Source organism: Lotus japonicus, chromosome 4, assembly GCF_012489685.1.
Source record: "Lotus japonicus ecotype B-129 chromosome 4, LjGifu_v1.2".
Lineage (NCBI taxonomy): Eukaryota > Viridiplantae > Streptophyta > Magnoliopsida > Fabales > Fabaceae > Lotus > Lotus japonicus.
In genome coordinates, this window is record NC_080044.1 from 82655050 (window position 1) to 82671576 (window position 16527).

At 35.5% G+C, this 16527-nt stretch overlaps 2 protein-coding genes across 2 annotated transcripts; one reads left to right on the plus strand and one right to left on the minus strand.

The window, feature by feature from the left end:
- Positions 1-350: 350 nt before the first annotated feature.
- Positions 351-3929, minus strand: LOC130710331 (uncharacterized CRM domain-containing protein At3g25440, chloroplastic). Its single transcript, XM_057559554.1, has 5 exons — positions 3771-3929; positions 3514-3589; positions 2850-3282; positions 1935-2336; positions 351-846 (listed from the first exon to the last, which is right to left on the minus strand). Exons 2-5 carry the CDS (start codon positions 3570-3572, stop codon positions 697-699), a joined length of 1044 nt encoding a protein of 347 aa, XP_057415537.1. The 5' UTR covers positions 3573-3589; positions 3771-3929; the 3' UTR covers positions 351-696.
- A 2152-nt stretch (positions 3930-6081) lies between these two features.
- On the plus strand, positions 6082-10595 carry LOC130710330 (endoglucanase 8-like). The gene is made up of 7 exons (XM_057559553.1): positions 6082-6363; positions 6469-6885; positions 7153-7245; positions 7344-7505; positions 8939-9050; positions 9298-9461; positions 9946-10595. Exons 1-7 carry the CDS (start codon positions 6148-6150, stop codon positions 10270-10272), a joined length of 1491 nt encoding a protein of 496 aa, XP_057415536.1. The 5' UTR covers positions 6082-6147; the 3' UTR covers positions 10273-10595.
- The last annotated feature ends 5932 nt before the right edge of the window (positions 10596-16527 follow it).

Sequence of the window (16527 nt, forward strand, 5' to 3'; positions counted from 1 at the left end):
GCATTTTCGTGTGAATCTCTAAAGCTTTGAGATAATTCACCAGCATCCATCAACGTCATTGTCAAAGTAAAGAGATCCTGGGCCAATGGGACTCCGTGAAATGAGGGATAATTACAAAACTTCGTTGTTTATCATCTGTGATTGAGTATGAATCATAACCGAAGGCCATTTCTACATTGGACAAACAAAAGAGCAAGAGACATGGAAGATCCTCTTAATGAGTTATGACAAGTCAATTTACCAATGTGAATTCAGAACTTGCTATCATCTTTCTCATCTGTACTTGCATAAAGACAAATAGCTCGCCATAAATATTGGGTAGCCTTATCATGGAAGGTAATGCCCATATGAAATGTAACACTGATAGTAACACCATTCACCTACCATAAATGCAATATCACAATCTAAAATTCCGCCGTGAAGGCCATACGAAATCATTTACAAACTAAGTCATGTCATTTGTCAAACTTTGTTTCAGCAAATCCGGGGAATGGATTCGAGCAATCCATCTTCAATCATGGGTATCCCAAGTACTGAATAAGATCTTGGAATAGAATCCGTGTGATGATTGACATTCCACCACAGATTGTGTAATTCATGAAATTGTTACAGACAGAAAGAAGCAAGAAAACGAATTTTCTTATGACATGTTAAGTTCTAAATTAAGCATCACTTATATCAATTGTGAATAAGATACTAATGTACCGATCCTAACATCTTTGTATCCTCTTTCCCTTGTTTGAACTTTGCAACGTGCTGATGATACTCTTCGAGCTCTTTCTCCAACCTCTCGATGAACTGGCTCGTATGCTCAAGGGACTGCTCATACCTATATTTCTCCATCGCCTGGAAATTTTAAGTTTTAATAATTAAAAAACATAAGCTCTATGCTAAAAGAAAAAGAATCAATGCTCTCTCAGCAAAATATATTCCACTATAAAACTAAGAATCAGCACTTTTATTGAATCATTCCCTCGATCAAAGCACCGATGTTTTACTTTCTTAGAAAACAAACATAGTGCTTACTAATACAGGTTTATCTATCTTAATAAAAGAGGACCAGCTCCTCAATAGAAACAAAGCTCACTGGCATGCATGAGGCCTGTGAGAGGCAAAGACTCCCAGACATTCATATTAGTCTTACTATGTTGAGGCATAAATCTGTAGCAGCATGTAAACTTGCATTGCTAACCATAGTGTCAAATATAGTGAATATTTAATAAAACAAAAAAAGCATTATGAAATGATCCTGATTAATATAAAAAAACTATGATGATATACATAATTCCTATCCTCCAAGTTTATGCTCATCAAGGACCAACTATTGCTGTTATAGCTTTCTTTATAATTGAATGATTTAGATCCTTGTATAATCTCAAGTGTCAACCCTCATATTTTGGAATATATATCAAATTACCATGCACTTGTGCTAGACAACTGCCAATCATCAAGTACATTATTTCTACTGGTGCCCAATAGAGAGGGAGAAACAAGGAATACTGACTTCAAAATGGCATCTACGAAATATTTTAGAGGAAGAGAATGATGCATAATAGACTAACTTAGATTTTGGGACAAATTGTCTGCTTTACGGTATTTCAAGGACAAATTTTACTAACTTATATTTTGGGATCTTATCTTTTAGAAACTTATCTTATACTTAGGGATATTATCACATCTTTAAGGAGTTATTTGTTCCACATTTAATTAGGATTAGGACTCTAGTGATAGTATAAATAGGACTATTTGGTTAGGTTTTTGTAGTACTTCATAATACACCACATCAATTTTAATATCATATTAGTCTATCTAAACTCTGTTTTTTTCCGATCTTGCCAAAACCCGATAATTTCAATTAAAAAAGTTAAAAATACGATATTATTTATCACATAATATGTCTTGCCAATGAACAACTAGTGCACAGTCAAAGTTACCTTCGCTTTCGATAATGTATCTGGAGGAGACATTACTTTTGGCTGTACATAGTTCTTTCCACGATAAAAGATGATAATATTATTGGGCTTGGTGTCAATCACAATGCCTTTACTCAGCCGAGCAAGCTCCTCAGCATATTCATGAATTTGCCCCGGTTTGCAAGGTTTGCAGATAACCTTTACAGTCTCATGATTCTTCCAGTGAAGATGCATGTTTAGAACTACCCCACCAAACACTCCACGTCTCCCAACTGGAACATAGTGTTTCTTTTTCTCACCAGTGCGCTTCAGGTAATGTCTCTCCTCCTCAGTTAAAATTTCAGGATCAAATGTTTCTGCTGGGGGTTTTGGTATATCAAATTTCCTTAGCTTTTCAATCAACCATACTTCCTTTCGCTTGGCCTGTAAATTAATAAGTTTCAGAAAAGGAAATATTGAAGAAGAAAGGAAGAATGCCTCTATACAGCCTATTTGAGGCACTAAATTATTTCTGTAAACTGAGGTGAAGATACCAAAGCCAAGTTAAAACAGAGAAATATCTATTATGTATACTGTGATGTTATACTAATGTCTAATAAGCAGGGTAACTGAGAAATATTAATATTAATGTCTTCATGAAAAATAAAATTTCACATAAGCTTCCCCTTCAAAGGCAGAGAAAACTTAACAGGGGTGTTTCAAATACAAATCCACATGAGGCAACATTCTGGTTATTTCAATGCCCATATATGCAGGACATATCAGAACAATACTCAGACATTTAATAGAGAACTGAAACATGAAGAAGAACTAAGTGATCAAATCATAATAAAAGTATGAACCCAGACCAGAAGGAAGAAAAATCACAGAAGTAGATCATCAATAACAACCAAGCAAGCAGCTGAATCAAAGTACAAATTACCATGAAATTCCAACCTTTTCAAGCTTATATCGAATTCTAACTTCTGGATTTGGAGAATTCATCTTTTTCTTTGCCTTCAAACGATAGAATCTGAGTTCATTAACTTTAGCCTTTTTAGACTTTTTTATTTTTTTCGGCGGACCATTCGTAGTAGAATTAACACCATCATGCTTATCCAGAGAGAATCGGACAACACCGTTGCCAGTCTTCAGTTCAACTGATGCATTGCTAATGTATCTGGCAGTTAGCCAGTTTCCCAGAAGACCATGTCTTCCTATGATATTTGATCTCCGTACTAACACCCTCGAAAGATGCCTCGGTGTCCCATAAGCTCTTGGCTGTATACACTTATGAGGGGTGAAAGACTGAAAATATGAAGTTGCAGTTGGAGTTGGTGCAATGGTTGCAACATCTTGAACTAGACAGTATAACCAGGATAGTCTATCTCTGCATAGCAAGAATAAAAGGACTTCAGGAGTAGCCTAAATATGTTGAGCAACAGGAAATTAAATTCAACCAAGCATTAGAAGCAAAAGGACTTCTCCTTTCTTCCACTCACCTCGCACGCGAGAATATAGACAATACTAATCACTGAACAAATGAACTGACGACACAAATAGAGTAAAAAAATATGATCAGATAAAATAAATGCTTTGTTTAAGTGGGAAAAAAATGGACCTATTGAATGTGCAGGAAAAGACATGTCTTGCTCCTCTGAGTGAAGCTGCAGAAAACATAAAAGTCGAAAATCCAGCTGAAAAATCATAAAATGAAAAAGGGTAAGAAGAAAAACGATGAAGAATGTGGTGAATTATTGAATGGGAGCAGAAAATCATGGGGTTTGGTTCAGGACATACGTCGAACAGGTTATGCTCATTATTCATGATAGAAAACTAGTAATCCAAACGAAGACATCAATGATCAAAGTAAATTACCGGTTGAGTCCTCCCTGTAATCTCAGCGACGCCGGAGCACAGTCCAATGACTTGATCTGGCCACCGTATGTTTGCTCCCTGAATAATTTTCTCTACTGCCACTGGTCTCACATGTATGTTTTTTTTTTTTTGACAAAAATGATCTTCGACGCCATTATTAAGGGCTTTGACTTGGGTTTACGATTCTTTTATCGGCCTGTAATGGCCCAACCGTAATGGTTCATTATCTAGAATGGTGGGTTCAGTCACTTTTTTTCCCCAATAACAACTTTTTCATTTCCCAAAAATAACAACTTTCATTTAGTTTCGACAAAAATAAAGTTGATTGAGTGTGATGGGTAATAGTATCTGAACCTCATAGGGATGGGTGAGCCAAGTCTGATGTGTTTGAGAAGCATCCATCTTAGTTAGTCTATGTGCTACACCATTGCAACCCCTTGGAACATGATGGAAGGAAACCTCCACAATCGCGGTAAAAGCTGTAAGATTTCAAACAAGCTAGATACATAAATGACATAGATAGCTTTTACAAGGGTAGAGGCGTAGAGCAACTCTCAACTCTTGAGTTAGTTTTTGACCTGAGTTAAACTTTCATAATTTTTATAATAAACATAGAAGGATATCACCATCCTATCGCGCAAAAAGATGGTTAATTGCTAACAGTGGCAGATGCATGAGTTTGGGGCTAGGGGGTGGGTCTAAAATCAAATAAGGGGTTAAGATCAAAGAATATTATAGGACTACAATAATTACTCATTACAGGCTCCATCAGCATTTACTTCTTCGCGATGAAGAGATAAATTCCAATCACCCAAAATAATTATTTTAAATTTTTTCTAACATGTTTTGAAAAGTTGGGATTTCTCTCTAGTTGTCATGTCATAGACGAGAACCCTATTATCTTTTACTAAAAATATAAATCAACCCTTCTTTATACAAATCGTTATATAGATGAATAATAAAACAGACTATTAGATTCACACCATTATAAAGATGCAACATTAGGTTAAATAAAGATACATAGATAGATGCAATTGATGCGACATGAGGATATTTGTAGGATTTCCTCATGCCCCATCCGGTAAAAGAGCTAGCTTGAGTAGATATATGGTTATCATGGAGATGAGGAGATCACGTAAAAGATGCATAAAGACAAGTTGATTGTTCATGCGAAGTATAGGAAGATCGACTTATGTATAAGATAAGAAAATCTAAGTCAACAAGCCTGGATCAAATATGTGAAAATACTCTTCTTTGCCTCTGCCTCTTCCCTTTAAAGTTGCTCATTGTCTCTAATGGTTAATGATCGACTCATTAAATCATCCCAGATCATCGTCATTGCAATATTCGGATAACTAAATGCAAATCGATCCGATTTAATCACTATAATAGTTGCTTCTCACTTATGAGCGGACACACCCCTTAAAACATCGAGCTTTTAAAAAACAAAACATATCTTCCAAGCATACATCCACGAAAGTAGTTATCCCAATAAATTTAGCATTTCCACATTTGAAACATTTGGAACTCTCTCTTCAGTTCATAAAGATATCATGTGAACCTAAAATGGTAATACTGAACATTTTGTGGCCCAATATTAATAAACAACTCAAGTACTCAACTAGCTTATTATTTAAATTATCTTAAAATTTTCAGATTGCTACTACCAACAAGAGAGAACTGTTTTGTCATGAGGTTTGTAAATTTTCCTCTAATGGAATATTTCGTTGAAGGTAGGCTAGTATAAATTTTGATATACAAAGACATGAGTTTTCTATCCAACTACCAATAAGCACTTTTCCCCCTTTGTGGTCTAAAAATCAACCGATGCTCACGGGCAAAAGCAATTAGTAAAACCCACCCAACAATCCAGCATAGACTCACATGCTTCCCCCTTCCCCATGCAGATAGATTTCATTAGATACTCACTCAACTCAACACATACATCATACATACAGTCAAACCATCATTCTCCCATTCCCATCCTACATACATTCATTCTTTTTCCATTACAAACACAGTAGCACAGGCCCTCCACCCTCCAAGTGGGACCCACATATCCCTTTCCTTCACTCTCACTCCACGTGTTCCCCACCTATTGGCGGTGCCCAACACATGTCCTCATTATTATTCCTCCTATCCCTATACACTTTGACCGGGTCAGAACCCGGACCCGACCCATGTAGCATTCTCTCTCTGCATCGGGCTCCGAAAAACGAACCATTCCTCTATCACCACGTGGCGTCAGCTAATTGGATAACTCACTGGAATCCAAGGGTGCTTTTTCGTTTATATAACTACCTCGTTGCTTTCCCCCTTCATTGCTCACACTCTCAGCACGCACAGCATAGGGGTAGAGTGGGAAAAAACCAAAAACATGGCGCCAAATGCTCTCTTCTCTCTTCCCACATTTCGCGTCCTCGCCATGCTCCTCCTCCTGCTCAGCCCCATCGCCGCCGCAGGTCACGACTACCACGACGCCCTCCGCAAGAGCATCCTCTTCTTCGAAGGACAACGCTCCGGCAGACTCCCACCCGATCAGCGCCTCCGCTGGCGCCGCGACTCCGCTTTGCACGACGGTGCCGCCGCCGGAGTAAGCACGCACACACGCAACTCACTCTGTTACTGAAATTCATCCTCTAAATTGCAGGGATGAACTTACTATAACCTGCATTGCGTTTATTTTGTGTTTTTTCAGGTGGACTTGACCGGCGGATACTACGACGCCGGAGACAACATCAAGTTCGGGTTTCCGATGGCGTTCACGACGACGATGCTGTCATGGAGCGTGATCGACTTCGGGAAGACCATGGGACCAGAGCTTGGAAACGCGCTGAAGGCGGTGAGGTGGGGGACGGATTACCTTCTGAAAGCGACGGCGAAGGTAGGAACCTCCGGCGTGGTGTTCGTCCAGGTCGGAGACCCTTACTCTGACCACAACTGCTGGGAGAGGCCGGAGGACATGGATACGTCGCGCGCGGTTTACAAGGTGGACGGGTCCCACCCTGGTTCTGACGTGGCAGGAGAAACCGCCGCTGCACTTGCCGCTGCATCCATCGTGTTCAGATCACGTGATCCCTCTTACTCTGCCATGCTCCTCAAACGAGCCGTTACGGTGCGTCGCACTCAATCACTCTCTCTCTTTTTTCCTTTTTCACGAAAAACATTTTTCACTATGTATGGTTGAAAAGTGAAGAAAAACGAGACTCACTTGTGGTAAGTTTGAAAAGTTTGCTAGAGGCTTTTCCTTTACCGGGAATTGATGTGTCTCTTTTTTACCTTTTCTGGAGGGCTTGTTTTGGTCTTTTTAAGTGTGCATTTAATTTAGTTTTCCGTTAAAATATCGCGAGAAAATGACCGTTGATGATGGACGTTGGTGCAGGTGTTCGACTTTGCTGACAGGCATCGTGGTGCATACAGTAACAGCCTGCGCCGTGCAGTGTGCCCCTTTTACTGTGATGTCAATGGTTACCAGGTACAGTGCATCAAGCATTCATGATTCAACACTTGCCGTTTGATGAGATTACTTTTTTTTTTTTGTAAGTTGACTTTAGTGATGTTGATAAATTTTAGGATGAGCTTCTATGGGCAGCAGCGTGGTTGCACAAAGCCTCCCGTAGGCGTCAGTACAGAGAATACATTATAAAAAATGAGGTCATTTTGAGAGCTGGGGACACCATTAATGAGTTTGGTTGGGATAACAAGCATGCTGGGATTAATATCCTCATTTCCAAGGTAATCAATATTAACACTACCCAATATAGCTTTGTTATTCCAACTTTGGTTAATTAATTGATGTAGTAACCTTGTTTAGAATAATACAATGTTTTTTTTTAATTTGGTAAATGTTTTCATGTTATTAGGGGTATATTATTAGGATTAAAAGTGTGGTTATCAAAGTGGATTTGTCTTTAGTGTGTTGTTTTTGTTCCTCTTGTTTTGCGTCCCTCGTTGGTCATGTGAGGGTGCAGTGCGTGACACTGTTCAGCCATTCAATCTAGCTAGCTGCAGAATATAGAGATTGTAAAAAGTTTCCAAATCACGTGGTCTGTGCAATGGGTTTTCTATTCGGAATCTCATTCTCATTGGCCCATTCTCAATCTGTACTTGTCATATTATTAATCATTGATCATCACAACCACAACAGTGGATAATACTATACAAACACCACTAACATTACAATTAGACACACCCAAATTCATATGCATTACATTACACATGTGAGTTACATTGTACACGGACTTATTTTTGTTCTTTTTTAAAATGTGAAACTTACTGTTAAAAGTATAGAAATATGAATCCATCTCGAACTTGATGGAAGATAATTATAAAAATAGTTCATTTTACTTAAATATATACACTGTAGACTGTATTAGTTATTTGAGATCATGTTCTAAGAGAGTAAACTATTTCAAATTGGACTTTCTCTTATTGGTGGGTCATAGAAGGAATCTATGACAGTTTGAAAGGTTGTGTGGATATGTAATTATGTATGGTACAACATGCTAGAGAATGTATGTACAGATTGGATTTAAGAAAAGCTTTATCCGTTTATTCATGATATTGAAAAAAGTCAAGATAGCCATGACAAAAGAGAATGCCAAATGCTGATATGATTGCACATGATGTGAATTGCATTTTTTGAGTTTTATCATGTGGGCTCCTGCTAGAGGGACATCTTCTAATAATTAGAACTTGGATCTAAATCAATAATCATGCCTCTTGATTCATTTATCAAGGGGGAAAATTTGTCTTTATAGTGTTTTAATTTGTAGAATGTTTCTGCCTCTTTAATCAGAACCAAATGGATAAACCAAATTGGCAAATTCTTTGCCCTCTACATTGTAAACATTAGGAACAAAAAGTATTGCCCTTTAATTATTTCCATCCTTTTAGATCTGGCAAATGGGTGGGTCCCAGTACTGGTGAATCCATGTGCACCATACCACTATTTTCTGCTTGCTTCACTTTCCATCTGGGATCTAGTCTGTGGCTTCTTGTTTAAGCTCTTATCGCTATCACATTCACATTTCCTGTACTCTTTTATTGTGTTGTAGTAACTCAACATTCTGATGCATTTTTTTAATCCCGTGATTCATTGAACATTGAACATAAAAGGTCATCAAATATAATGCAGCAATGAACATAGTTTAATTTATTTTCTGCAGGAGGTGTTGATGGGCAGAGCAAACTATTTTTCCTCATTCAAAGAAAACGCTGATGGATTTATTTGTTCAACATTGCCTGGAATTCCTCACCCTCAAGTTCAATTTTCCCCAGGTATTCCCTCACTGTTTTCAACTTTGTCCATTTTGTTGTTGAGAAAAGTGACTCCTGATAATGACAATTAAACAATGATTATGATTAACAAAGCCATTTATTATGTTTGCTTTTGAGAGGAAAAGCCTTTGATTGGGTATTTGTGTACACACACTCCTTCCATTGCATTGATATTCCTGCACAATTATTGCAATAACGGTATTTAGTCACTGTTTTTTCTAACTCTGTTGTTGGTTAATTGAAAAAGGTGGGCTTATCTTCAAGGCAGGTGGGAGTAACATGCAGCATGTAACATCCTTGTCCTTCCTCCTCCTAGCATACTCCAACTACCTAAGCCACGCCAATAAGGTTGTGTCTTGTGGTCAGACCACTGTCACCCCTGCATTTCTCAGGCACGTCGCCAAACGTCAGGTGAGACTACTATTACTTCAAGTGAATGCTTAATTTCATCCATCAACGTGTAATTATTGGGCGAATTAGTATTTAATTATGTCAAATGTCTATTCAGTTAATCTCCATGATCAGATAAAACATAGGTAGTTAGTCCCCTACACGGACATTTGACAATATTAAAAACTTTAGAAATATTTCTTTCTTCTAGTAACTTGCTCAATGCTTATCATTTAAAAAATTGAGCATTCACTCTACTACTTCTTGGCTAAATTTCATTCCACTAGTGGGGTCCCAACACGAACTTCACATAACCTTTGATTAAATCAGGGACCAATTTCTAGTTTTCAACAACTGACAAAATTAACGGCTACAATTTTGTCCTTTCCTGAGAATCGTTGAAGTAATAAAAGAGATGAACAATCTCATCATGTGATAGGTACACAAAATGGTAACGTTATGTTTTCATGTGTTAAATGATGCATGTGGGTGTCTTTTTTACTAGGTGGACTACATTCTTGGGGACAACCCGTTGGGAATGTCCTACATGGTTGGATACGGTGCACGCTACCCGCAGAGGATACATCACCGTGGCAGCTCGCTTCCCTCAGTGGCAACCCACCCGGCCCACATAGGTTGCAAAGCTGGATCTCAATACTTCTTCAGCCCAAACCCCAACCCAAATGTCTTGGTTGGAGCTGTGGTGGGCGGGCCCACTAACAATACAGATTCATTCCCTGATTCAAGGCCTTTCTTTCAGGAGTCTGAGCCCACGACATATATCAATGCTCCTTTGGTGGGTCTGCTTGCTTTCTTCACAGCTCACCCTTGATTCTGCAATTTGACCCTAAAAAAATTCTGCAAATGTATAATCTATTATTATTGTTATGCCTATGTGGTGTGCAAAATGGTCACCCTTAGAAGAAAAAAAAAACGAAAAAGAAGAAAGTGGAGAAAGAATGTCAGTAATGTAATAGTATCATGATTTGTGGTTGTTTTCTCTATCCATTAAGCTAAGTGAAGGGATAGGGCAATTTGTAAAGGGTTTTAGTAACGGGGCAAGTGTAGAAGGTTTATTCTCTACCGAGGTTGAAGTGGTTTAAGTTTAGTTTTTATCAAATGTGCATGCTGAAATTTACGTCCTAATTTTTTCAATCAGGAATTAAATTCGTTAAACTATTTCGTTACTACTCAGCTCAACAGGGCCGGCCCAACACCAAATGAGGCCTAAAGCGAATTTTAATTTTGAGAGCCTTGAAACATGTTTGATCTAATATAAAATTTTGTTAATTTTAATTTTGGAGGCCTTTTTTACTTAAGAAAAAAAATCGGAGGCCTTTTTTACTTAAGAAAAAACAAAAAAAATTGGAGGCCTAAAGCCCTTGCTTGGGTGGCTTTACCCTTGGGCCGGCCCTGCAGCTCAACCACTACAAATACATGTTTTGGTTGCTCTATAAGTTAAGCAATACTCATGATTATTCTAAGACTTTGAATATCTCTATCATTATCTGATCTTAAACTTCCTTGAGCGTCAAAATTTATTTTATAGGTTTCTCTTCCGTCATGTTCTACTGTTGACTTTCTTCTCATCACGGTTATAATTTCTTGTCCTAGCACCACTATGCCTTGATAATCATGTGTATTCTTCGCTTGTTTTCTGGAAGATCAGATAGTATTAAAATAATTACTAAAATGTTAGTCTTCTAAGAAATTACCTGCACTTTCACCTTGTACAACTTCATGTTCTCATGGCATCTCTAGCTAGTTAATTAAGTCACATGTATATACATAGAAAGTGAAGTTACATTGCATAACGGACCACATGCTAGATATGCCTACTGCTTTGACAGGATGTAACAAGGAGTCAAAAAGTAATTAACTTACGATCATATCTTTAGCATACTCTTTGAAAATGAAATCTAACAGTATATATATTTATTTTTGTCAAGCAGTGTGACATTTTTTTTTTGACAGTGTGACGATGTTTATTAATTAATAGATAATTGGTTTTCTTGGTATGATGCACAATAAAGCCCATGCATGCATGTTGTGAAAAAGAAAGCATGTGATGGAAGGGTTACTCTTTTTATTTTGGGCTACTGTGTATTTATGTTTTCAAGCCCAGCATGTCTCCACCGCCCAATCAGAGGCCAGTCCAAGTTAATTATATGGTTAAAGGAAAAAGAATTAATTATAAGGTTAACCAAAAAAATAGTTTTTTTTTGAAACTGAAAAAATATAATTAACCTTATATAGGGATGTCAGGAAGAACTAGTATTGCACTCCTTTTTTGTTTCAGAGTGGGCCAAACCTACCGTTGATAGACTAAATTAATTTTGAGAGAAATAGCTTGTCAAAATGCTTGTGGTCTCGATTAATAACTTTTTTTTCTTTCCATATATCTAAATCTAAATATAATATAAAAGAGAAACTATAAGAAGGAAAGTTTTGACACATGTCACACACTAAGATACCTTTCACCAATTTTCTCTATAATTAAATAAATCAAAAAGAAAAAATTATTTCTACTTATGGAAACTTCAAAGTGGTACTTTTGATAATTGGAATTAAGTTGAGGGTAGTCAGGTAATAAGCCACTTGATTTATTTAAATTTTGATTTTTTTAATCAGTTTTATGCCTCTTATTAATTATTCCTCTCGAATTTGTTTCCCACTGACCATTAATTAACCAATCAATTTATTTCTATCTACTTATATAATCCGTTATTTTGACTTAAAATAACAACCTTGATGATGGCCCAATCAAATTTAAGCGTGATAAGTTCCCTTGAATGTTTCAAAGAAAATTGCCATTGGAATTATGTTAACGTTTAATACTCAATTTGTGGATTCATCAGATTGAATATAATTTAAACTAGCCAATGACCAAGTGAGTTATCTCAATTTTTAAATAAGCATTTAAAATCCAATTTCAGAAATCTCACGCTGATAACTACACTCATTATTTCGTTACTGATTTTTTATTTCTATTTAGTCCTAACTCTTTGAACTTCTGAAATTGATAAGTTGGATTTCTTTTATAACATGTGTGTTTGGAAATGGTGCAGATTATTAAGAAAAAGCATACTAATAATATTCAATTATAACACCTTTCACAGCTTTCAAACAGATAGTGGAGTAAAATAATTTATTGTTACACGTTTACTTAAAGATATAAATTTTAAATCTTAAATGTTTACTTGATTATGTACATGGAAACTTAAATTGGTGCATGGCTTTATAACTTCCAGCGAATGAACTATAGGACAATTATAAGATTCATTAATTATTCTTTCATGAAAAAAAGTTTCAATCATCTTTATCTTAAATAAAATAAAATTCGAAAATGACAATGTAACTTACAAGAATAATTTATGACTATGGCAGCTCCATAAACATGACTACACTATGGCAGCTCCATAAACATGACTACACAATAAATTGTATATTAATTCAAATGAAACCTTTGGAATTATTTTTAAACTTTTGAATGTGAAACCTTTGGAATTATTTGGATTCAAGCAGCATAAATAGAGCATGGGCAAAATCCTGATTTCAAATGAGTGTGTAAACGTCCTGACTTTAGTTCCTTTTCAGCAAAGTTGAATCATGGACAACATTAGTGCAAAGGAAAGTCGTGCATTGCGTCTGGCTGCTAGAAGAAGTAAGAGATTAGCTTCGGTGGTCGTTGAGCATACACCTAATGCTACACTACCTATTCTTCATAGTTCCCCCACGCCAATTTCAAATCAATCTGTTATTATTGATCAGAATCCATCCACTCCACGGCATACAAAGAAACCAAAAACAATTCCTTCATCATCACAAATACATCACGTCCCAACTACATTGAATTCTAATGGAAGATCTCCATTATCTAACTTGCATCAACGTACCATATCTGGACACTTACATTTTTTTTAAGTTTTTGTTTTCTAATCATTATTCATTCTACCAAAATTATAATCTGTATTCTTTTATTTGATATGCAGGCACAACCTTTGGAGGCTCTTATTCTCTTCAACAGGCCAGGGAATCACGTCAGAAGAGGATGCAAGCAATGAGATTGTGGCATCAAGGTATACTTCTATATAATTTGATAATGTGTACTATTGTTCTTTTAGTATAATTGTATATTTTTAATTATTTTTTTTATATTAAATTCCCTTTTTATTTTGGAAGATGAGAATATTTCTCCTAATATTCTATCCGGAGTAAACATGGAGAAACCCTCAACAGAGGCTTCTCAAAGACCTAAATTGTCTACTGTTAGACAGCCACAAAGAGCTCCAATTCGTGTTCCTCCAAGCACTCCAAATCAGGGTAAATAATTGTGGTTTCTCCAGTTATTCAATTTTGACTTATGAGTAAATCTTATAGTCATCTATGTCAAATATTGATACTATTCCTAAACGTAATTGCTTTTAAACTTTTGCATTTCTTAACAGTAATTGAAATTGATCGAATTTAATATACTTGAAATAACTAACATTACTCTTACTTTCAGGTCAATAATTTTTATTTTTATTTTACAGTTTCAGATGGGTCATTAATCACATGTGGTGGCTTCTTCATCCACATGACTCTTTACAGTTTACACTACTCATTGACCCATTGACCACATTTTATCACATCTGGTGGCTTCCCCCTAAAGAACTTTTTTCAAAAAAAAAAAGTTTTAGAGGTTGAGTATGTAGGCATTGGTGGTGACTATTACCCAGACAATTTTTCTCAACATTCTTTGGCGAAACTCTATTTTCTGGTATGGCTTTTATATATACTTTTGAATTAAGGGGTTTATTTGTCAGTTATTTGCAATGTGATTTATCTTACCATGAACTATGGCATCTTTGAACAGGTTGTGTCAAGAGATTATATGGAGCCATGTTTCTAGATGATTATTGTAGATCAGAGAATCCATTATACGAAACATTAGTTTGAGGTTTAGACGTGACTTTTTCCGAACTACCCTATGTTTTAAATGTATTAAACTATGTACATGGAGAGAGTCAGAAAGAAGGAACAAGGAGGTATAGCTCTGAATAAATGTCCACTTATCTTGGTTTTCTGCTATATTATTGAATAATTTTAATAAAGGTGCTACAATTTATGATGCCAAGAGGGTATAGCTTGAGAAGTATATGTTTTGTCATTTGCTACAATCTATGTGTTACAAAGTAATTTGTTACTTTTCTATCTTTCTCATGTTTTTATTTTCACTTTTTATATCAGCCAATTCTAATTAATTTTTGTATACATTTATGATTGGCTTTTCTTCACTACATAACCCAATATCATTTTTAATGGAATGTGGCATACATTTTTGCAGTACTGAAGCATAGTCTCATGTCTACTATTGACACAACAAGTCCTTAATAAGGATACTATGTTTTTATGTAAATTGAGAAGCGCAAAGAAGGGAATTTTTCTAGCATGAAAGAAGGCAAGAATAGAGAAATTGAACGATCGAGTAACATAAACATGCTTGGGGAATAATATCTTGCAAATGTTGAAAATGATTTGGAGAAATGCAAGAACTGAAAGAATTGAAGACTTGAGTTTTGGGCATGTTCTCTAAAAAAGAAAAATCCTTGGTGGAAGCTATTATGCAGTTGGCGATGATGTGAAAGATTATGTTTTAGGAATTTGAATTGCTTACTTAAACCTATTTGTATTTTATGTGTTGAATTAGTATGTCGTTAATGAGTGTTTTTGACAAAAGAATTAGCTTTCTTTACTAAACAAAGTTCAACATAAAAAACTAATTCTTTTGTCAAAAACACTTTGAATTAAACTAATAGTGATCATTAGAAGGAAAGCTCCCAAGTGGAATTAGAGAAAATAAGCATATTTAGTTTATATTTCTTGATTATATAGTAAAAAGCTCCTACATAAGGAACATTTTGCATTAAAATACTTTCAAGTTGAAACTTACAACATTTTAATATAATTTAGTACTTTTTTCAGTCTTTTAAAAAATCTTAAGAGTAGATTTATAAAAGCATTGAAAATAAGGATTCCACGGGAAAGAACAATATTTACATTGATATATTTCCAAGTAAAATAACAAAAAATGAAAGTTAATGTAATTTTTCATAAGTTTAGAAGTAAATATAAAAAAATATATGAAGTTTTGATTTAAATATTAGTCACACTGGAGTTAAAACAAATTAACAACTCTTGCAAATATGAACCAAGTGGGTTGGTGTAGTGGTTCAACACTTCATCCTTTAAGCAAGTGGTTGGGGGTTCGAATCCCAACTCTTGCGAATAGAAAAAACTCCTTGGCCAGCCCCCTACCGCTTAGTGCGCTGACCGTGGGGCGAAGGATTAGTCTCATGGTTGTCGGCTGTGGGGATACCTTGGTTAAGACAAAAAAAAAATTAACAAATATAGTCTATACTTTCAAGTTGGAAGCAATAGAGTATATTTTTTTATTTAATTTTAGTATGTTTCCCATGCTTTATAAATAATTTAAGAATAGATATACATAAGCATTATAATTTGATTGTGAATATAGCCATATAGGGCTCCCACGAGGAATTAGAGAAAAATAAACATATTTAGTATATATTTTTTAATTATATAGTATCCTACATGAGGAGGATTTGGCATGAAAATACTATCAAGTTGAAACCAATAGAAATGTTTAAATATAATTTTAGTAATATTCCCAGACTTTTAATTAATTTTAAGAGTAGATATACAGAACCATTTTAATTTGATTGTGAGGGAATTAGAATAAATGAACATATATAACTTATATTCATTAATGTTTACGCTACATACACTAAAAGCCTCATACGGGGAGAAACAATTTGCATGAAATACTTTTAAGTTGAAAATAATAGAAAATGTTTTGTTATAATTTCAGTACTTTTTCTAGAAGTCTTACGTTGGCTAGAGATATAGCATAGATATCCTTTATAAGGATAGTGCAAACTTCAACTCTTGAGCTAACTTTTGTGGTTGAGTATAAGTCTCCAAATTTTTAATAATAAGAGTTGATATACAAAAGCATTTTAATTTGATTGTGAATATGAGGCTCCCACGGGGAATTAAATGAACATATATAGCTTATATTTTT

Coding starts and splice junctions, on each gene's coding strand:
- LOC130710331 (XM_057559554.1), bottom strand. CDS start 3,572: ATGTTTTCTGCAGCTTCACTCAGAGGAGCAAGACATGTCTTTTCCTGC. Junction 3,283..3,513: donor TTTTCCTGCACATTCAATAG/GTCCATTTTTTT, acceptor CTTGCTATGCAG/AGATAGACTATCCTGGTTAT. Junction 847..1,934: donor ATACATTATCGAAAGCGAAG/GTAACTTTGACT, acceptor TAAAATTTCCAG/GCGATGGAGAAATATAGGTA.
- LOC130710330 (XM_057559553.1), top strand. CDS start 6,148: ATGGCGCCAAATGCTCTCTTCTCTCTTCCCACATTTCGCGTCCTCGCC. Junction 6,886..7,152: donor TCCTCAAACGAGCCGTTACG/GTGCGTCGCACT, acceptor ACGTTGGTGCAG/GTGTTCGACTTTGCTGACAG. Junction 7,246..7,343: donor GTGATGTCAATGGTTACCAG/GTACAGTGCATC, acceptor GATAAATTTTAG/GATGAGCTTCTATGGGCAGC.